A 23,018-nucleotide genomic window follows, 5' to 3' on the forward strand; every position below is an offset into this window, starting at 1 on the left:
TGACACTGTAAGGGTTATGCTGCTTATATAAAATAGCAAGGGGCTATATAAAACACTGCTGACTGGAAATACCACTCAGATGATAAACTTTTGATTCTGCAATTTCATCAAATATTACCCACTCACTTTAAAATCTCTACAACACATGAGGTATAAACTTGATTTGTAACAATTCTGGTAGGTCTGCAATTTATACACATGCGCGAGCGCGCGCGCGCACACGCACACACAACTTGCCCTGCTGCTTTGCTTTAAGAGCAATCTGATATTCTGATATTCAAAAACCTCTTAGATATTTCCATGCCAGGAAACATTTCCCATGATAAACTTCTGCATGCTATGCTATTTGGAGAGGCACACGGCCACAGTAATTTAAAAGGGGGCAATTCTATGCGTGCTCTGAGTTTCCAGGATGTTGGCAAATAAAGTACAGGAATTGTAGCAGTAGGGATCTGGGGAAGACTTGCAAGATACATAATGACCTGCATGGATACTTGACAGCTGGTTATGACTCCACATTTATTACAGAATATAAAGACTTTCTTATGTTTGGAGCAGTTAATCCTGACTATTTGGAACTAGCAGCAATAAAAAATTTCTGTCTCCAGATTTGTCTAGAACAGCTTTGATGGGAAGAGGGAAGCTGCCTTCTTTCCCAGCATACACAAATTTATTCCTTTAAACTAACCTCTGTTTTTGGCAGGACATCCCTAATGTGAGCAAACATTTGTTTTGACCTAGCACTGGACACTGCACAAATGGCATTACAGAAAAAACCATGCGCCATGCTGCACCGATGCTTGTCATTCACTAAGGATTGATTCACTCATTACATTTCATCTAGCCATGAACTGAGCAGCAAAATGCAAACACTAGAGAACGGGAACCTGGATTTTCTCAGCTCTTTAAGATGTCTTTTCAAACACCTAGATATTTGCAAACTTTTCTCTAGCGTTTGCATTTTCCTATGAGGAAAATTCTCTACTCTTTGTAGCATTTGATGCGGGTTACTGAATTCAGTTTATTCCCTGCAAGCACAACTGATTTATATGGATTCCACATTGCATTTTTATTTATTCATTTTCTCTCCCTGAAGGAGCTCAAGGCAACATCAATTGATCTTCCCCTTTCATTTTATCCTAAGAATACAGTATGAGGTATGTTTGGCAGAAAGATAATGCCTCACCTAAAGTCTCCTAGGCTGTTTCATGACTGAGGGGGGATTTGTTCGTGGTCCACTTAATCATAGTCAGCTCCTCTAACCACTACTTCATGCTGACTGCAGAATATCACCAGAATGTCACTATCTTTTATGAGCGTCTGTGTATGAGGAGCCTACAATTTTAGGATGTGTGTTCTTTCAGGTCCAGTGGGTTGATTTAAGTCAGGTTTGAGGAAGATGTGGCCTTCCATATATTAGATTGTAAAGCTCAGCATCTTTCACCATTGGCTATGCTGGTTAGGTGTGGTGGGATTCTGACACATTCCATTCCTGTTTTAAGTTCCTGAATTTTAAATATCTATAGAATGCTGCTGCAGACTATGAGTAAATGAATCTGATGCTGTAATCCAATGTATGAAAGACCAGTGAGAGAAAATAAAGAGAGAGTGAAAAGATGTCTGTGGAAAGCATTGTATTTTTGCTTGTTGCATTTTAAAAAAATATGTTTTCTTTTATTGGGGACCATTATCTTCTATTAGATGTATTAGAAAGGCCAGCCTTCACTCTGGGCAAAGAAATAGGTGGGGGCAGTGTTTTTAATACATCTAACAGAAGATTAATGGTCTCCAACAAAGGAAAGCATATTCTCTGAAAATAATAAAAAAAGCTTTCTGTAAGAACTTGAGATTCCTGTTTACTCTCACTGGTTGTTTTTTCCCATATGCATCCCTCCCTCAAGTTCATGCTCATGTTCTCTCCCTCTCTCTCTCTCTCTCACACACACACACACGCCCCAACTTCTCTACTATGTTTGCATTAGGAATTATCTTCCGTGCAGTATCAAATTTCTCCACCCTATGCAGACACATGCAAACAGTGCCTCTGTGTGTGTGCATGTGCATGTGCACACACACACGTGCGAGAGAGAGAGAGAGAGAGAGAGATGAATGGATGCATGGGACGCATGTGGAATATGCTTGTGTGAGAGCAAAAATGATGAATAGATGGATGGGAGTGAGGGGTGGCTACAGATAACTGAATTTGGACTAGATCTTTGCTATATGAAATCTGTACTCTTCTGGCTGGAAAACTGCCCTGCAGACTTTGGCATCCACCAGTGGAAGCTGGCGTTGGCTTCCGCCCCTCAGGCTGAAGAAGGTTTCCCACTTCTACTTTAAGGCATAGGAGCTCTTTCAGGGTTTGATTTGGATAAGTTCTACTCTATGAAAAGCCAATGAGATATATGTTTGTATGGGGGCAGAACGAAATGGCTCATGAAGGATGGTTTGGAGCACCTCTTCCCATGTACTGCCATCCTGTTGAATATTATCACTACTACTCTTCTGTCTTGTTTTAATAAACAGACGTAGTTTCTAGCACTGTATTTGTCATCACATCTAATCTGGCCCTTACTTCTCTCAAGAGTCTGTTTCATTGGAGGGGTTTCATTTTTCCCTTGACAGGTAGCTGAGAAATTGGAAAAAATGTCTCTGCTGCCCCAATTCCTATGAAGCCCCAAACAATTTTTTTTAAATGTTCTGAACTTGTGCTGTGCAATCCTGCACATGTTTATTCAGAACTAAGTATTATGGAAGTCAGTGGGATTTATACTCTATAAAAAATGAAATATCTATAGGATTGTAGCTTCCGGGATACCACATCTGCATTCATCAATAATAACACCAGTTCAGCTAAAATTAGTTAAAACAGCCAGTGAAACAGCAAGACAAGAGGCAGTGGTAAAGCAGGCCTTTGTTAAGCTTTGTTTCTATGGGGTCAGTGTCAATGCAGGTAATAGTCATAATCAAAGGTTTTTAAAATGGTTCAAAAATTTTGTGTGTTTTAAGGACACCAGCTGGTTGATCACTGAAAAACTTGGGGAATGCTGGGGACTGCGGCAATTTTTTTCTGTCTAAACATGCATAGGATTCTGTCCTCAGTGAAACAATAAAAACCTAAGTTTTAGGATAGGAATGTCAAACTGTTAGTTTAATCAGTACAAGTTCATACAAGTGAAATTCATAATTGTTTTCACTTACCTAAAAGGGCCTGTCTTTTACTTTCCCAGATCTAAAAAACTGACAATACAATCTTATGCATATTTACTCAGCAGTAAGTCCTGCTGAGTTCAGTAGGGTTTACTGCCAGTAAGCATGTACAGTGAGATTTAAATATTAAGCATACTTCTTTGAAAGCAAATCGCACTGATATCAGCCAGAGTTTCTTCTCCCAAATAGAATGTTTAGGATCTATTGTAAGAATCATATAACTTTAAAAAGTTCTACCAGCTATTTAAGGAGGGGACTAGGTTGGAGGGGGCTAGCACTTACAGTCCGTGCTCTTCTCTCATTTTTCCTTAACAGATTTTGCATGGCAAGAAAATAGACTGAAGAAGTAACTGAGAAACATGGCAAGATTTCAAGTTGCTAATTCCATTATCTGAACACTCCTGCATAATTTCATGGAAGATGAGGCAAGGTGATTGCAATTCAAAAGCAGGTACAGAGCTCCCAGTGCTATTAGTCCAAAAGGTATTCTGCAGCTATACAGGCTTTTCCATCCTTAACAGATGATTTGTGGTAAGGAAAAAAAAAAAAAAAAGATGGAAGAAACAGTTGGAGGATTACAAATGGAAAACTTCACCATCAGGACACCCTGTCCCCTGTAGAACTCTGTGTTTCAGGCAGGGTGATCACACAATTAAAAATATAATCCAGAACAACCTGTAGATTATTTTCTCTCATTGCTTTCATATTTTCAAACCAAAAAATAAATCAATAAATTAAAAGAAAAAGAAAAACCAATATGTGACCTATTAATGCAAATAGGTTGGGTGCAGACTAAATTGACTGTAGGTTCCACTGAAATTAATGGGATAAATTACTCTTGACTTAAGCCCCATTTATTCTGGTGTTAAGTAATTGCAGCTAATTTGGTATGGATCCAGCACAATGACTATAAGCAGCATTATCCTTCTGATTTGCTTTTCTAAAAAAGCATGTGAGGAAACATTCTTTTCTTTAACACCTCAAAGTCATCCTTGCTCAGGGGCCATGATAATCTTTTCTGTATCATTCCAGTTTTAGTATAAAACCCCATTTAATATATAGTCCTCAAACATAAGATGTGTCAGATACAAAACTGATAAGAACAGATACTACACTTGACCTTAGCCAAAAGGCTGAGAAGCAATTATTAGCATGCCTTTCGTATTGTTTTCCTTCTTCATTCAGTCTTATTTATATTCTGAAGAAAGCTGAGAAAGCAACTCAACATATGATACATATTATCCATCAGCATGGATACATTGCTTATACATTGCCTTGATCACAAGAATACTCTTTCACTTGCAAACTCCAACTCAGAACTGATAACCCATCATGAAAATCATACACAGCGATACAACATAAGAAAGAAATTGCTCTTACTTTCCATGCAGCCAAGAATCACTTCCATTTTCGTGCTTGCTTTTTCTAAAGGAGATTTGGGCTATCATATGTAGCTTATACTTTGAATGTCTGGGTTTACTCAAATTACAAGCCCAAACATCCTCTTTTGAATCACTGGTTTCTACTTTTAACTGTACGGAAGGAAATGTCAATGGCATATGTAGCATGTATGAAAGTATCCCTCTGACACACACTACAAGTTTAAGAACAAAGTTTAAAAACCTGGTTTAAACCACACTCCCCACCCTACCCCCTGTAAACTAGCACTGAAGTACAGTGGCATACATTTCAACTCTCAATCTGCTGTCCTACGAATGTTTAGACACAGAAAAGGCCTAACACTTCCAGCACGACTAGGGCTTTCTGGAAGCTGTAGGGGTTCTATCTGTCTAAATATGCATAGAATTGCACCTTTAATATAATTTGTTTGATATCTGCAGCCCAGCTATTTCATAACCATTGCATTTGTTTTGGTTTTCTGAGCTACTAAAAGTAATATACTGGTGACATTCTACAACCACCCCCTGCCCCTGCAATTACTTCCAAACAGATGCATTTTGTATAAAATGAGGAAAGAATGAAAAAGTCAAGATGGGGAAAATTGAGGAAAGATAAACCATCTTCATATAGCCAAAAATGTTGCAGAAGCTGGAAAATAAGAGGGGCAAGAAAGAATGAATTTAAGATTTCAGTTCTAAAGCTCCAAAAAAAATCTCCTGTTTCAAATCTAGTGCGGCACTGGAATGCTATGGCTTGGAATGAATGCCAATGGCTTGGGACCAGGATATCTGAAGGAAAATCTTTTTCCCTATACACCGTCCAGCCCCCTAAGATCTGCAGCAGAGGCCCTGCTCCGGGAGCCCTCCTTGAAGGAGATTAGGAGAGTGAACACCCAGCGGAGGGCCTTCTCTGCGGTGGTGCCCCGATTGTGGAATGTGCTCCCCAGAGAGGTTCGCCTGGAGCTGACTTTATATTCCTTTTGGTGTCAGGTAAAAAACCTTTGTATTTGCCCAACATTTAAGGTCTAAATAATTTTAAATAATTTCAATCTGGTTTTAATATATTCTCAGTTGCATTTTGTTTTGATATTGATTTTTTTGTTTGATTGGTTGTGTATTTATTGCTATTTATATTGTAAGCCATTCTGGGACAATTGGACTGTATAGGGCAGGATAAAAATACTATAAATAGATAGGTAGGTAGGTAGGTAGGTAGGTAGAGTTAATAGGATTGGTCAGAATATTTGGAAAAACAAGTAAGCTGACTTCATGGCCTTTATGAACTCAAGTGGGAATCCATCAAACAAGAGATTTTCAATAGTGCTGACAAGCATATGCCAGCAATGTATAAGCTGACTGAGATTTCCTGCATGTAGACAAGAAAGTGGTAGATTAGGCACTTATATACTTTCTACATCTACACAGTTGTCCACGGAGTTCAATAAGGTTTACTTTGAAGTAAGTGTGCATAGAATTGCATTGCTCTCTAGTTTATACTATGATTTTGGACCTACTTGTAAATTATTAACTTCTTTCTTCTTTTCAGTCAGCCAACAAATATAAACACCAGAAATAGCTATGGCCCATCTCTAAAAATCCATCCTGTTCCTCTGCTGAAAGCTATTTCAGTGTGATATTGCACTCCTTGTGTGGATCATTCATTTTGTTCTGTCATTTCACCATAAACTTAAACCTTTAAAATACAGTGATTTGTAAACATATTTGAAAAGCAAACATGGAATATTATTAGGAAATGCTAATTATAATTTTTGCATCACAAATTCCTTTTGAAAAGAAATCATATATTAATCTGAGCGTTGCATCTAAACGTGGCCAGAATAAGAAAGCAGATTGCAAAGTATATATATTAAATAGCTGTTAAAACGCCATAAAAGTAGCTTTTCTGATGAGGAGGAAAAGTTGATCTAAATATTTAGCAAGCAGCTGGATTTTTCACTTTCTGATATGCGCATGTTTTCCAGAGGGAGGCGGGCATCGTGCCCAACCAAGCTGCTCTTGAACAAGCATGTGGAGATTTATTTTCGCGAAGTGAGGCAGGGCTTCATCATTCTCACATCCCTAAGCATTCTCTCCGGGCAAAGCTGACTTTCAAATGCTCCGGGGCTCGAACGGGAAGTTCAAGCGAGCGGGACAGTGCTCCGCCCGGCTGGTTTTATTATGACTCGTTATTTCATGCGTTCGCTGGATTTTCCATTCAGAGAGCTGTGCCATGAACGGCAATTGGCACCGCAGTTCTCCCTGATGCGCCGTCTCCTGATGTCCCTTCTGCTAACAAAAGCAGCAGCAGCAGCAGCAGCAGCAGGAGCAGCCCGGCCTGTCTGCCTCCCAGGCAGGAAGGAGAGGGGCTGACAAGAAGCAAGACGGGAACTCCCACCTCCCGCTTGCAGAAGCCCCTTACTGCAAGCACATGCCTCTTAAGCGCGCAGCTCCACAGGACGGGGAGGGGGAATAAAGCGAGCATTGTCGCATTTGCGGGTCCAAAATGTGCCAGTGCGTGTCTCGTTCCCTTTCCTTCCTTATTCCTACTTCGCCTTCTTTTTTAAGGATCTGTCTGGCCACCCTGACTCAGTCAAGTATCAATCGACAAGCCTTCCCCTTTCAGCTAGACACTTCCTCTTGTGTTTTCTTTTTTTGGTGGTTTCGCGGAGCAAATGAGAAGTTGCCTCGACCCGTCTTCTCTTTCAAGCCTGCCTGGAGGCAGCGGCAGCCCTCCAAAGGCGAGCGCGCAAAGGCGACAGCCACCGCGAAGCGGCGCTCCGCCAATCTCCCGCCGAGGAGAGGAGACAGAAACTCCCCTCACTCACAGAAGAGCAAGTCGGTTCTGGCTCCGCGCATCCCACCCGCAACCGCCCGTCATGCGCGGGCTGGGCGCGCGGCGCGACTGCTGCCCCGCCGCGCCACGCCACGCCACGCCACGCCACGCGAGCTCCCCTCGCTGACGGGGCTGCACAGGGACTCCCGCGCCGAGCCTTACCTGACGGGGGCCTCTTTCTGCTGAGCCTGCTCACCGCGCGGGTGAACATCTCTCGCTGGCGCTTGCAGCCCCGCGGCGAGGAGGAGCCGGGGGCTTGCGAGGGGTGGGGAGGAGGAGGTCCCCGGGCCGGGCGCTCTCTCTTCCCGGGGAGGTGCCTCGCGCGGCGCGCGGCGTCCGTCCTTCGGCGTGCGTCATGCAGCGCTCGCCTCCGCGCCCGGGACACCCTCGGCGCGGGTGGCAGCGGAGCGGAGCGCCGCGCTCAGCCCGCCTTTCGCTTGGCGGGAAGGAGGAAAGCGCCCTCGCCGATCGCGCGCCCAGCGCTCCTTCCCGGTGGCGCACAGCGCTCCCTCCCGGGCGACCCGTTCCGGTGGAAGAGGCCCCTGGCGGGCGCCTCCGCCTCCGGGCTCCCAGGGCCTGCCCGAGACTGTTGGGCGGTCGGGAAGGAGCGGCGGCAAAGGGCATCCCACTCGCCCCGCGAACGAGACACTTAGTGCTCGAGGCCGGTTACGTCGTTTTGGCACCTGAAACAGAAAGCCTACCAGCACGATAACAACGGGCTAGCCATTGTTAGCCGTTCATGACACCAAAAAGCGGCTGTGTAAAGTTACAGGGTCCGCAGAGAGGCCCCTTCCGAGGGACAGCATGCGATGGTGTCATTCTGCCAGCGCAAATGAGATTCCAAACTATGCAAGAGGAAGACCCAGCTAAGATTCTGCAAGCGCAAGCAAGAGGCCATGCAAGCTGTGTCAGGAGTGGGCCATCTACTCTGGTAGCTCAACATGCGCACACATAAGAACATACCAACATAAAAGCCATACTGGATCCAACCAAACATCCATCTAGTCCAGCACGCTGTACACATGGTGGTCTCCAGTGTATGCAGGCATGCCATCTTGGGTAAAGGAGGTTGCACATAGCCAAGATTAAAGGCCACCATTAGCCCCCTCCCTCATGAATCTTCCCAATCCCCTTTTAAAGCCCCTTCTAATACAGTGGCCATCACCACTTCCCATGGCAGCAAATTCCATAGTCTAACATACATTGTGTGAAGGAATACTTCCTCTTATCTGTCCAAAATATAACACCAATTGGCTTCATGAGATGACCCCAAATCTGAGTGTCATGGGAGAGGAAGAGAAATGTCTCCCTCTCCATACCTCTATCTCCCCTCGCTTGCCTTTTCTCTAAGCTGAACTGTCCCGGTTCCTCATGGGGAGCTGCTCCAACCCTCTCATCATTTTTGTTGCCCTCACACAAGTGAAAGATTCAGTGGAGCTCCATTAATACTTGGATTCTTCAGAAAGACACCGTTGGATACTGCCCAAGGTATCTGGGATGCCTATTTGTTTTAGGGCCATCCTGCAGTTGAGAGAGAGAGAGAGAGAGAGAGAGAGGGAGGGAGGGAGGGAGGGAGGGAGGGAGATGGGAAGCTCCCTGGATGAAAACTCTTAGCCAACTATCTATACTTTTTGAACATATTCACCTCTGAGATCTTTGGAAGAGGCCTTATCGGTCATTCCACATAGGTGGGCCTTGATAGTGGTTCCCTCCCTCAGGGATGCTTACTCATGTGTGGTTCAAGAGGCTTTAAATATGTGTTGAAGATGCAGCTGTTTACTGAGGGTTTCCTGGCTTGTAGCTGATCATTACACTGCTCTTTTCTATTGTTCTTGCATTGTTTTTAATGTATTTATCATTTTATATTTTTTATGTTTACATTGTTTTGCATTGTGTCTGTCTCAGATAAACCACTAAGCATAGAAATCTTAGCCTATCAAGTGATATAGAAGTAGTTTTATGTGCAGGCTTTTTGTGTCTCTGCAATATTTTCTCAGAAGGTGCATTGCTTTCAATGATACTTTTCCGCAAGTAAGTGTGCACAGGACTGCAGCTTAGGTGGCCCAAATGTGAATATCATAGACCAAAGTCTCTACGTCAATTTTAAGCAGTCCAGTGAAGTTATGAGATCCTATTGCAGCAGAAGTTTGTTAGCTCGAATATATGGATTTCTACATATACAATTCATACAAATAACCAGTACCCATACTGAGAAGTTGGATATATTATACTGTCTTGCAGAAATATTTACCCCTTTTTAACCTGCCCACATTTTGTTGTATAACAACCTGAAAATGAAATAGAGCTCATTGACAATGTTACCACCTGATATATACAAGATACTCAATGCAACAAACTGTAGAAAAGTCCAAACAGGAGGGGGTAAAAACATCTGCAAAACAGTGTAAATAGATGCAGCTGAAAGGAATAAGATTAGTTGATAACTTTCTTGCAATTATTTAAAATTCAGTGCAAATCTAGCAAAATTTGTGGTGTGTAATGGCAAAGAAAACAGGGAGGTAAAGCACTCATACTAGCTTGCCTGTCTTCAGGAAATTAATAGCACTTTGCTTTCCTTCTAGATCAGGGAAGGACATCATGTTAGCAAGATAATGGATTTTAACAGTTATTTAATCATGTTTATAATATGCACTAACAAAATAAAAGCCTATCCTATTCTATGTAGCTTACTATAGAAGTCGGAAACAGAAAATGAGTGGCGAGATGGAGAAAATTAAACGGGAAAATATAACACTATAGTAATGGCTTTGCACATGATACTTCTTGAATTCTCTGGAAATGTCATTCAATTAATTGTATGTACAACAGGAGGGGAGGGAGAGAAAGAGAGCACATCCAACCATTTTGCTTCATTTCCCAGGGATGAACATGCTTTTTAAAAAGTCCAACATGATATTCTTTTAAATGGTTTAAGGAATTAGCAACATCAAAATCCAGTTTTCAGTGTTTGCTGGAGTGGTCATTACATACATTAGCCAAAAACAGGAAGCACACCGCACGCACTCACAAAGGACAACATGATACCCCTCTATTAAAATTACTAAAAGTGCTGCATATAAACAAACTTAGTTTAAGGTTTTGTGGTTAAGTAAAATCCTAAACTGGGGATGGACAACATTTCAATGCTGCAGCCATAACTAGCAGGAGCAAAAAAGGCTGAATATCACAGAGTGATAACTAGGTCATGTATAACTTGTTTCCAAACTAAATTTGACTTAATTACTAAACTAATTAATCTATTAGTTTACTACTCAATTTTGACAGCAGACCACCAATCTATTTTGCCACTGATCCTGGCACCCCATGGTACAGCTTATCAGGGGAAGAGCAGGGTGTGAAAATGGTTCCTGGATCCTCCAGACTTAGGTACTCCTGCTCTAAACAGCTTGGGTTCAATTTTCTTTAGTGAAAGCCTCATCCGTTCCATCCCTGCTGGTCTTTATGATCCTCAGAAAGAGTACTTCCAAGGGTGCCACAGGCATAAATGATTACAGTAGAGTATCAACTGATAAAGCATCCATTCTCTGGACCATGTTCTCCATTAACATTAGACAGACAGCGAGACTATTGATTTTTAGAAGTCTGATATGTTTTTATGTAAGCTTTCCTTGACATGTGACTACAGTATAGTTAAAGTTTCCTTGCTGAGCGTTATTATTGCATTCACTGCTGTGATATTTTTATTGGAAATGTATATGAATGTATGGTAATAAATAAGATGGAGTGATTGAGCTATGTCCTTTCAGTATGTTAGTGAACTCTTGAGCCAGACAACTTCTTGATCTTGGAATGAGGGTATCCCTTTGTTATGGATTATCCCTTTGTTATGGAAAAAAATCAGTATTCTTTAGCACAAATTCAGGTGCTGTCATGCGATTGTTCTGTTTTCTTCCTATCTTTATATCCACACCCTGCTTTTATTAATTCTAGCAATTAATTATATGGATCACCTCACTAAGCCAAATCTCGGAACAAAAAAGGTAGAACCTAAATCCATCTGGTTCACCCCACTGGATATTAAGGCATCTTTTAATGTGAAATGTCAGCACATGAGTAATTTTAAAACTAGCATAACCATTATTTTGCCACATAGGCTTTTCTTCTCTTCTGTGCCATCTTGGGTTGGAACAGATGGATTTAGGCCCACCTTTTTGTCTGGAGCTTTGGAGGTGACTGTGTGTCCACCTTTACAGAGAACCATCTTCTTTTTGACGGGCTGCCAGAGGACAATCCTCTACATGAAGGCATTCCATTTGAGGGGCTGTGCTGTCCAATTCCAGTTCAAAGGTCATTGTGAGACCTGTTACCAACAACAGTTAGCACGTGGGTGGTTGACTGAATCTTCAGGCATACAGGTCACTGCATCAGTCTTTGGCTGTATGCTGGGATGTGCTGTATTTGTATTTTAGTAACAGCAGATATGTCTCTTTTAGCATTTATGCGCATATATATATATATACACACACATATACATACATATATATATATATATTACTATATACAAGTTTGTGTCCCTTTCCTCCTGTTTTTTGTAGTGATGCATACCTTCATGGCTGGAAATTTATAAGTAGCTTCCCTGATCCAGATAGCATTATAAATTTAAAGAGATTGAAATGAGATTAGCATTATGAGAGGGCAAATCTACATAAGGAAAACTTTGTCTTGTTGGTGAATATTAACATGGAAAAGAGCACAAAGGAAGCAACCATAAATTGCAACAGTCATATTCTTCTATTATTTAAAATGATTGCAACATTTCTATTGTGGTTCGTATTTCTAAGCAACTTTCCTGTTTTGCTCTTTCCCATGAATAGGGATAGAATCAAAGGCAGGCACAGTAAAGCACTTGTTGAAGCAGACCATCCAGGAGTTGCAGGCAGACAAGGGCCCTCTGGACTTTCTTCTTCTCCTCATCTCTGCAGTGGTCTGGATCACCTAGCTTTGAATGCCACTAGCTTTCTGCCTGTCCAGCAAGCAAAGGGTAGTAGTGGTGAAAAGAGGAGGAGAAGAAATAGTAGCTGGTGACCACAGTGGTGAGAAGCTAGAGTCATTAAAGGTGGGGCCATTTATGTTGTCTTACCCGAGGGCCCTTAAAATCGGTACTCTGCCTGCATCCACCTCCATATCATTCAAATGATCTCTAGTTAAGGCTTTTATTACATTTCAGTGCTACATATAATAAATAAATAATATTTGCCAAATTTCTTGTTGTTGAAACTTCCCACAGGTCAGTTTACTAAGAATCATTGTGTTTTATTATCTCTAAAACGATCATTTATTAAATGGCAGTAGTGTGAGACAGGATATATGCAAAACACAGTGATGACAATGTGTGATGAGGCAAGTATAGGAGTTCAGGATTCTTTAAAAAATTATATTTGTGTGCCTGTATGGAGAATTTTTTTTTTTTTTTTTTTTTGCTCCCCAAACCAACATCTGACAAGTTAAATAGAAGGATCATTTTGCAAACAGCAAGATCATCAGCAGAGTAGGTTTTCAAAGTCACTAATTATATTGAGTGTTCCAAATAGATGGTTTGGATTAACATCTCCCAAGTGGTTTATACGGAGCTTGTACAGATGTTTTATTTTGCAAGAGATTACAACACAGAAACTTAATGTAGCTTAGTAACTGCAAGGAATACAAAGTTCTTCTATCCACATATACTAGCCAGCATAACAGGGTTCCAGTATTTGCACAGTGGTGCTGGTACAGTTCTTTCCTCAGCCTACTTTTTCCCTTTCCACAAGCTTCAAGTTATGTGTACCATGGTTGTACAGTGTAATTGTCACCCTCCACAAAACAATTCACCTATGTAGTTAAACTAAGACTAACAATGCAACCCTATGCATGTTTACTCAGAAGCAAGTCCCACCGCCTTTAGTGCGGTTAGACCCAGGGCTTAGCACTGCTGTGGCAGATAACATTCTATTTAGATAACATAAAAAGTAACTGTGTATATCACAAATGTATCAAATTGTAGAAAGCAGAGTCAGTAATCTAAAATATCCAAAAAGTTGTAGAGACTTAAAAGTTGAGTATAGAAAAACTCAGTGTCGTAACATAAAACAAATGCATGCAGATATTGTGGAAAAAATTAAAACATGCAGCCGTGGAACTGATCATTTCAACATTCCAGATCCTCTGCAGGTAAGAAATGCTTTCAGTTCTTCTTGTTACTGACTCCAGTGCAGTGTGGAAATAACTCTTGTAAATTTTAGAATATCTCCTGAATGTATTCTGGTAGGGCATTCCTCTATAATAGCCATGTTAGCCTAGGGACCTGGGAGATCCGGGTTCTAGTCCTCACTCAGCCATGAAGCTCATTGGGTGGCTTTGGACCAGTCATGGACTCTCGGCCTAACCTACCTCACAAGGCTGTTGTTATGGGGATTAAAATGGAGTTGAGAACTTACTGATCTCTTATACATATTGCCATTATGTCTGTGGGTCAAACCAACAGTAGATAAAATATGACCTAGAGAAGTCAGTTTTCAACTAATTTCTCCTCTTTCCTTCCTTTTAAAATGTCTACATGTTATTATTAAAAAGCATTTCCTGTGTTTGCATACGAAGCATGATAAAAGAATGCCACCAACAACACTTTTACAAAGCTTCCTTTTGGCTCTTTTGGCTGGAGTTTACTTTGAAGTCTCTAACATACAAGTATGAATCTACCACTGGACAAGAACTATGGGAACATGGACATCAGCTCTGGATACTTGCTGTAGTTGTTATACATCATGCACTTTTAATTTTATTGTAAATCTTCATGTCACAGAAGGTGAGTTGTTCATGGAATAACCCACAGTGTGCCTGACGGACTGGGCTTACCTTGGGTTTTTCTTCTCCCGATTCTTTCCTCCATCCCTCCAGCTGGTAGGCAAGTAGCCCAGGGTGCTGCATAGCAGGATCCATCATGCCTCCCCTCAGTGCTCCAACAGAGGCCCCTTTGCATCTGCAGCGTGCACTCTTTTGCCAGAGCCCCATGCCACGGCCAGCCATTCCTCTGATGCCAAATGGCACTCTGGAGTGATGGTCACTGGCTCCTTACAATGTGGGGACTGCAGTGGCACAAATGAGCATGATTCAGACTGAAATCTTGTTTAAAATTGCACTCTCATGCACACACACACATTAATCTGAATTTATTATGCCAGGTGCCCTGGTATCATCCATTTTGCTAAAGTAGGCCTCTAGGCAAAACTCTTGAAAGGAATGGGGAGGCTGGGAGGATACCCCTAGCCCACCTCTGAAAAAAGGCTAAACAGGCTGCCTAGGCCCTAGAGCAACAAAGAGGAGAGAAGAGGAGAGCAGTTGCTGCCATTTGCATGCTCTAGGGAAGAATCCAGAAAGGTGGAATTATAATAGGATTCCCTGCAATACCCTGAAGCTAGACTGGGAGAGTGAGGCTTGCTTTGCTTCAGTCCCAGCATAATTCAGTCACTAACCTCTCTTCCTCCGATCACCTAGACAGCAAGTGGAATGCTTAAATTGAAACTGCCTGGTCTGAGGAGCCCTGAATGCCCACCAATAGGCCACTAGTAAGCAAACAGCAACAAACCAAGCTACAAGATGAACATGGAACAAGGCAGGAACAGCCCTCATCTGAAGAACCGAGGAAGACCTTTAGAAAGGTAGGATGTGGGCACATGCCATGCATAGGATAGTCCTTCTCATGGGCTGCATACCCAGTACAGTTGTTACCAGCCCTTACAGTGTTAGAGTGCCCTACTTGGCAGTGTAGTTGCCACTGCCAGGTATATGGAGATTTTTACTGAAGGATAGAGTGACTCCCTTTTCTGCTTCCATAGAGGCAGGGCCAAGGCTAGTTTTTAATTCAGATCAAGCCATGAATCCTTTATATCTCTATGGTCCTAACTTGTTCTGGTGGAAAGAACATTAAGTTGTAAGATGTGTGCTAAACAGTCAGCTTCAACATGTTGTTGTAATGGGAATTATGTACAGGTACTCCAGTGAGCTTACAAAACAATTCTTCGGGTTGGTATACTCTTAGAACACACCACAAACAGGTTAGTTGTGAGTTCTCTACACCAGAAGACTGCAATTAAATTTAGCACGACATGATAGGTAACCTTAACCCTAAAATTTACCAGCCATTATATACTTACTCAGTTGTATATGATAAGTTGTGTAATCTCCATTTGGGCTCCAGATTGCCTCCTTGACAAGCACTTATCTGTAAAGATCCACATGAGTATGAAGGTTCACCTAATTCAAAAAGTCCTCAGTTAGTGACTTCAGGAACTCCCCAGATAATGTAAGTAGTTGATTAGCATGAAATATAGCCCAGCCAAAAGCAGGGTTGTTTGGAAGCCAGTCTTGCTGAATTCAGGATTGTGTACCGCTTACTTGATGGCTAGGCAATGTGATTCCACACCATATACTGTGTGAAGGCCATAAGCCAGGAGAAATCCATCACTGCTTCTTTGTATAAACTGAGAATAGCTTCTTACTCTAAATATTTTAAAATCTTTTTGCATCCATGGCCTCTTTATACAGTCCAGCATGAATCTTCCTGGAAAGCTTTTAAAAAAGGAAAGTTTGCCAAAACTGCAATGAATACAAAGATGCTTTTATTGCTTTGCCGCCCTGTAGTAAAACATGATGTTAAGAATTCAAACCCACAAAATATTTCTGTCAAAAAACCTGTGTTTACCAAACTCAAACCTCTCAAAGTATTAGTAATCTTTACATGAGAAAAAGAGAGGATAGTTCAGGTTCTCAGTTCTACAGATTGTATAATCTCTTGGTGTAATATTTTTTCACACAAAACACCCCCCTCTCTCTCTTCATACAGAGTAGCCAAATTTCAATGTCAAGAGTAATTTCAATATCTGGTAACTTTAATGATACAAGCTGGCAAGACCTTAGGCACCAAGCCATTTTTTGAATTTTAACGGACTATTTTTGATGCCATTTTGAGCAACCTTTGCTTAGAGAGGGAATGTCAGACTAGAAGTAATGGCACATAATATAAATACAAATAACTCCATATCTTCAGGAACTACAAATCCATGTCCTTTCTTCACCAACTTGCTGTAGTTTGGGTAGAGACACCCATGCAGCATAGCAGGGAAGTCAATTAACTCCATTTATTTCATCTTGGCTATTTCTCATGTGAGGTACAAGTATTTGGACAGGAAATACTGTAATACTTAAATCTGTAGGTAGAATAGCTAGTATTCAATATGTTCTGACATTGTTACCTAACTGGACTGGCTAAGAGAAATAACCATAAATAGGTAAACCACTTTGCCTATTGCATGCTCTCTGCGCCAGGATTCAAAATGCTGCTTAGGCTGATGCAAGAAGCTTGTACTAGCTTCATTTTTTTCTTTCTTTGAGCACCTGGTTCCAGTGCCATCAAATAAAATACTTTTGAAATCAACCTGATTACCAGGCACACCCTGAGAACTATTCTAGTAAGCTAAATGTAAACCCACTTGGATGAGTTTAACAAGCTTCATGACTCCAAACATTTCCTGTGGCGGCATCCTCTATATGGAATTTCCCTCCTTGGCTAGCTTAGTATCTCCCTGTTTTGGGTTCAAGTCCCTCTTCTAAACTAAGCCTGGTCCTTCCCATCAATGCAGCACCAGCTATTTGTTCCTCAGCAAAACCTGAAGATGGCCTCCCAATGAAGTGATAAATATCTCCATGGAAGGACCAGCTTTCTGCTGCTACATACAAGGACCTGCAAATTGGGGCCTTAACGCAACAGTCATTAAAATATAAAATACTAAAAGAACACCTGTAGCCAATCACACAGGGAATAAAGGAGCATTTCTTCCCAAATCAGAGTGGAATGATGGACAAGTGGGAGAATCAGTCATCTACACAAATCCAAGAATGATCAGGAAGAACAATTTTTTTTGCAGTATTCAATCTGTCTGTCTTGGACTCTGGTTATGGGGCATGTTTCTCAGAACACTTTTACTGGAAATTTGCACCCCTGTTGCAGATATTCCCCACCCAAAGGAAAGATCACCTCTCACTGCTGAGAATTACACTTCAACATTTGTATATGAAATGGGTAAAAACTGTGCAGGGGAATGTTTCTACTTGGCCGAAATTTTTCACTACAGCATGGGTTTAGATTTTTTAAAATATCTTTTGTATTTTGTTTTCATTAATTTATTGCCACCATAAGATCCTGTACGTGGGCTGAGAGGTAGGGAGATGGGTAAACCCATGCACACTCTCAATTCATATTCTGTCTTTCCTCCAAGGAAATGATGCTCAAGATGACAGGAGAAGCCATCATAGGCATCCAGCTATAATGCATTGTTATGTCATGCAAACCTAGTGCAGTTTCTACAGGGAAGCTAAATTTTCATGTAGAAGCTACCCCAAGAACCCAAGGCTTGTTTGGGGGGATGCGTTGCTGATATTCATGAGGACATCATGTGTTCGTGGGAACAGCTGCAGAGGCACCCAGCAACCACAGTGATTCCTTCCTGTCTCACCACACATGTGCACACATTCGAGTCTGACTGTTCTTTCTTTGGGAGGACTGTTACTTGTTCCTCAGCTTTAAAATATTTTCTCATTCTTGAGCAAGTGTGCACTTACAGCTATTCAATTTCTGTAGCCTTTTGCCTGGTCAATTTCCTTGATACTAATTCCCCCAAGTTTATGCAGACTTTTTTGGAGCTGCAACTGGTGTGGTTACTTCAGTTCCCTGTTTAAAGAGTCAGCAGAAATATATTTAAATCTAATGGCTGGGATGTAAGCACAGGGGAAGTTGGAACCAATTTAAATCTTGAAAGTAAATGGAGGATAAATCTGCAAAGTTGCAACAACTCCAAATGCTGTTGGGGGGAGGGGGGAGGAACTTCCCTTTCCAGAGTAGCTGAAGACTGCAAAGTGTTCAAAAGTTGGAGACACTGAGAACTGTCAGTTCAACAGCTGAAGCTGTGGGGTTACTTTGCCAAGGAAATGATAATGTTCCTGCCCCTTTTTGCTGCCCCCCCCCCCCGTTTGACTAGGACATGGTAACTGGCTTGTGGTAACTTTGCAAAAATTAGCCTGTGTGCAGTCTTACATTGTCATCCCTTTGACAATTTAAGTAGACAAAGAAATCAACCATGCAAGACTACACAGTGTATTCAACAGCTGTAAGCTTGCAGTTTTGAAAGACAAAAAGTATTTGTAAAATGTTGTACATTTTTCAAGGGTCAAACAGCTCACAAAACCCAACTGTGTTTTCTGAGGCTCTGAAAAAATTATAATTAAAAAATTGTACAGCTGCAATTGAAAAAAGGGTAATGATCAGAGCAGGGATGGGGGTGAAAAAATGCATTCTGCCATGAAGGAAAACATGCTGGAAAACTTGCTGAAGTGGGAAGGAGGGTGAGGGAGAAGGGCAAGAATAATCTACAGTGAGCCTGGCAGGCACTGTAGGTAGTTTGGCAAGCAAAACACCCTGGCTTATTTGCCAGGTGGCTTAGTGTGGCATGTGAGCCCAGTCTATATTTTCATTGAGAAAGGAAGTCATAGTAGGTTCTATCCAGTACTGATCTAATTTAAGATCCATTCATTCCAATTAGTATACTCAGAGCAGGATGTACCTGCAGTTACAACCTTGTCCACACTTCTGATTGTTATTACATAGGATTAATGTTTTTTTGTCTCAGATTCCCACTTCATAGAACTAATTAACAGCTAACTTAGGCAAAATAACCTATCATCTGCAAGAGCTGTAAGTGCACAGGACAGAGAAAGTAAGGTTGCTTACATGTAACTGAAATTCGAGTTGTCATCTGTGCATTCACACTCATATGGGCTCTGCACCTGAGCAGGGCCTCTTGTTGAGAAGCTTTTCCTAGCTAAGCTTATTTTGGCAGGAGCCCCTCCTCTCCCTTCCCCTAATACATAAAGGTGGCGCTCTCGCCATTTTCCCTAGCTCCTAGGAAACCAACATTTTGGCCTCAGAACTCGGAAGAGCTGGTAATGGTCCAACCTCACCATCCCAGTACAGGTCTGAAAGTAGGAAGGTATAGAAACTGAAAGCTGTCAACACTAACTGCATAGATGACCAAAGGTAAGCAACCTTACTTACTTCTTCATCGCTTTGCATCACACATATGGGTAACTAGCAAGTTTACCCCAAAATGGAGGAGAGGTGTTGCTGTCAGTGGAGGACCGCAAAGCCAAAAGAGCAATCTTGCCTGGTGTGGACATTGTGTTGGTAATGCATAACAAAAGTTGACCAAATTGCTACTCTGCAGAGGTCCTGCAATAGGATGCTGGTATGCAATATCATACGGTAGATGTCATCATCGTCCTGGTAGAATGCACTTTTGGCTATTTGGGAAGGTGAAGTAAAGCCAGTTGGTAGGCCAGTTTAATTCAGTGAGCGAGTCATTGGACACTGATTGGTGCAGGATCATCGCTTGGTCCTGAATGATATCCAGTCTTGTTGGGAGGTGGATGAAGGTGCAATTCAACAGGTACAGGAGGTGGGCAAACCATGCCTGTCTGGGCCGTCATGGAGTCACAAGGATGCAGGAGCTGTTCCCTCTCTGGATCTTGGCTAGCACACTGGTGATTAGCTGGAACAGTGGGAACAGGTTCTCCCAACCAACCCTGAAACAATAGCAGAAAGCCTTTCACAATGCATTGTTCGACATGACAAAAAGGTCCACAGTTGGGGTCCCCAGGTCTTGAAGAGCTGCTTCAGATTGTTGGATGTAGCTGCCATTTGTGGGTCTCCTTGGGTCTCTTGCTCAGAGTGTCTGCCATGACATTGTCAGTCCTGGCCAAACAGATAGCCACAATGGTAAGGTCCCATTTCAGGCACCAGTCCCAGATCTGCACCATGAGACTGGTCAGGGAAGCAGACCATGTGCTGCCTTCTTTGTTCAGGTAGAACACCGCTGCAGTGTTGTCCAAGGCAACCTGAACATGTTTTCCTCTCAGCAGGAACCAAAAAGCCAGAACTGCTTTCTGGATCACAATTCTCTTGAGGTAATTGATGTGATGCACCTGGTCCACAGTCCATGCATTTTTTCTGCTGGCACAGGGCACCTCCCATCCCAGACACATCTGTTGTCAGGGTCAGGTCCAGTTCTCTGGGCATAAAAGCAATCCTGTCTGCCAGGTTGTGTTCAAGGGGTAAGGAGGACAGGTTCGCCCAAATGGAATGCAGGAGTACCAACCACTTCTGCACTGAACAGACTACATCTGCAGCAGCCGCATCTGTAGCCTCACAATGTGGACAACCACAATAGTTGCTGCCATGAAACCCAGCAGTCATTGTACACACCACAGGTCTTGGGCTCGATCAGGATCTGGATGGCCAAACTGACCAGCGTTGCCATTCTGTCCACAGGAAGGCAAGTGCATGCTGTCATGAAATCTAGCCCCACCCCAGTGTAGAGAATCAACTGGGAAGAAAAAAAGCACAGATTTCTTGGTGTTAATACATAGTCATAATGTGTCTAAGAGATCCCTTGTGTCCCAGATGAAGCCCCAGAGATCTTCCAGGGATGGAGACACCAGTAGCCTGTCTTTTAGTTAAGGAGAAACCTGGATTCCTTGTAGCCTGCGATGGGCAGACACCATGGCCATACATTTGGTAAAGATACATGGGCTGTAGAGAAGCATCAGTCCCAATTGAGAACCAGAGAAAATGTTAGTAGTCCAGATGAATGGACACATGAAAATATGCATCCTTCAGATTCATAGAATCATATAGTAGGGTTGGAAGGGCTCATGAAGGCCATCAAGTCCAACCCCCTGCTGTTGCAGGATACCATGTTACACCATTCCACTCAGATGGCTGTCCAGTTTCTTTCTGGATGTCTCCCGAGTGGGAGAGCCTACCACCTCTCTAGGCAGCTGGTTCCACTGTAGTATTGCTCTGACAGTAAGGAAGCTTTTCCTGATGTCCAGCATGAATCTGGGTTGTCACAACTTGAACTGATTATTCTGTGTCCTACACTCTAACATTAGCAAGAAGAGAGCCAGTGTGGTGTAGAGCATGGAACTGGGACTCAAACAATCTGGATTTTAGTCCCCGTTCAGCCATGGTGCCAACAGGGTGACTTTGGGACAGTCACAGACTCTCAGCCCAACCTATCTCACAGGGTTGTTGTGGGGATAAGATGGAGGAGAATGATGTAAGCTGCCTTGAGCCCTTTGTAGGAAGAAGGCAGGATATAAATCGATAGATAGATAGAATAGATAGATCCTGACCTTCCTTTTTGTGACAACCTTTGAGGTACTTATAGAGGGCTATCATGTCCCCCCTCAGGCTTCTCTTCTCAAGGCTGAACATGCCCAGTTCGCTCAGTCTCTTCTCATAGGGCAGCGTTTCCAAACCCTGGATCATTGTTGTCACCCTTCGCTGGACCCTTTCTAATTTGCCTGCATCTTTCTTCAATCTTGGTGCCTAGAACTGGACACAGTATTCCAGGTGAGGTCCGACTAGTGAGGAGTATAGAGGAACTACTACTTCTCGTGATTTGGAAGTAATACATCTGTTATTGCATCCCAAAATAGCATTTGCTATTGATTGAGGAGAACCAGTCACCTTGGTGCAGCAGCAAAAGCAGCAGGGACACCATGCAGAACTTCTTGAGGGAAATGAAAAAGTTCATATTCTGCAAGTCTAAAATGAGATGGAGGCTGCTGTCCTTGGGAATGGTGACATATTGTGAACAGAAAGCATAATGAAGATCAGATGGCGGAATGGGTTGGATCACTCCCTTCAACAGAAGTGTCATAACCTCCACCAGGACAGGATGATGCTGGGTGTATGGTCCCAAGAGGTAGAAGAGTGCTGAATTCTACATGGTATCTGCTCTCCACAATGAACCTACTCATCTTATGTTATGGCTTCCCATTTGGGAAAGTAGATGGTAAGGAGTCCTTTGAACTATATTTGTGCCAATAGAGTGGGGTTGGTCTGTTGCAACAGTCAATGGTGTCACCTCTTGGTATTCAGCTTTTTCCTGTTGGACTGCTGGAAATATGAGATGTCCCATTAGAATGGCTGGGATGGTTGCTGCCAGCATGCAAGCTGGTGGTATTGGCCCTGTCTCTGGAAAGAGGCTGCGCCCAAAGTTCACTTACGTGCCCTTGATGACTGTGAGGGCGTGAAAGCCATCCTCCCTGACATTCTCCTGGCCTTCTGGATGCTGTCCAGCTTTTCATCAGTCAGGGCACTGAAGAGTCCCTCACTGTCAAGAGCAGCTCTTCAAGCAACAACCAAGCCTCTTGTGAAAGGTTCACTGCCTGGAGCCAGTCATGTCGCCGGATCACCACCATGCAGACAAGGGCTCTGGAGTCAGTCGACTTGGTGATGAGCAGTGTTAATCTGCTGCCTAGACAGCCTAAGGGCCTTGGCATGGAACACCTTAGTCAGTTCATCATGTTCTGGAAGGAACTCAGCTAGGGCACCCATTTTCTCCCAATGGAAGACTTGATATCTTGTAGTTTGAAATGTGAAGGCTCAGTGCCATTATCACGTAGACTCTCCTTGCCATGTCATCCAAATGGTGTCCCTCTCAATCCACTAGGGTGGT

General features: G+C 42.6%; 1 protein-coding gene and 1 pseudogene across 2 annotated transcripts in view; both read right to left on the minus strand.

Annotated features, from left to right (window-relative positions):
- Window positions 1-21,233, minus strand: part of RGS10 (regulator of G protein signaling 10) — a 34,598-nt gene extending 13,365 nt beyond the window's left edge. Inside the window, exons 1-3 of one of the 2 annotated variants that reach the window (XM_044439893.1) lie at window positions 19,550-21,233; window positions 15,597-15,696; window positions 14,299-14,528 (exon numbers count right to left, since the gene is read on the minus strand). In XM_044439893.1, coding sequence (XP_044295828.1) covers window positions 14,299-14,422 — 124 coding nt within the window. In that variant the 5' untranslated portion in view covers window positions 14,423-14,528; window positions 15,597-15,696; window positions 19,550-21,233. Of the gene's footprint in view, window positions 1-7,605; window positions 7,686-14,298; window positions 14,529-15,596; window positions 15,697-19,549 lie in introns of those variants that run through there. The other variant, XM_044439903.1, reaches the window with a different exon arrangement.
- On the minus strand, window positions 4,243-4,355 carry LOC123034347 (annotated as a pseudogene).
- Window positions 21,234-23,018: the final 1,785 nt, after the last annotated feature.

This window comes from Varanus komodoensis, unplaced genomic scaffold (assembly GCF_004798865.1).
Source record: "Varanus komodoensis strain SLA01 unplaced genomic scaffold, ASM479886v1 scaffold1, whole genome shotgun sequence".
Taxonomy (NCBI): Eukaryota; Metazoa; Chordata; class Lepidosauria; order Squamata; family Varanidae; genus Varanus; species Varanus komodoensis.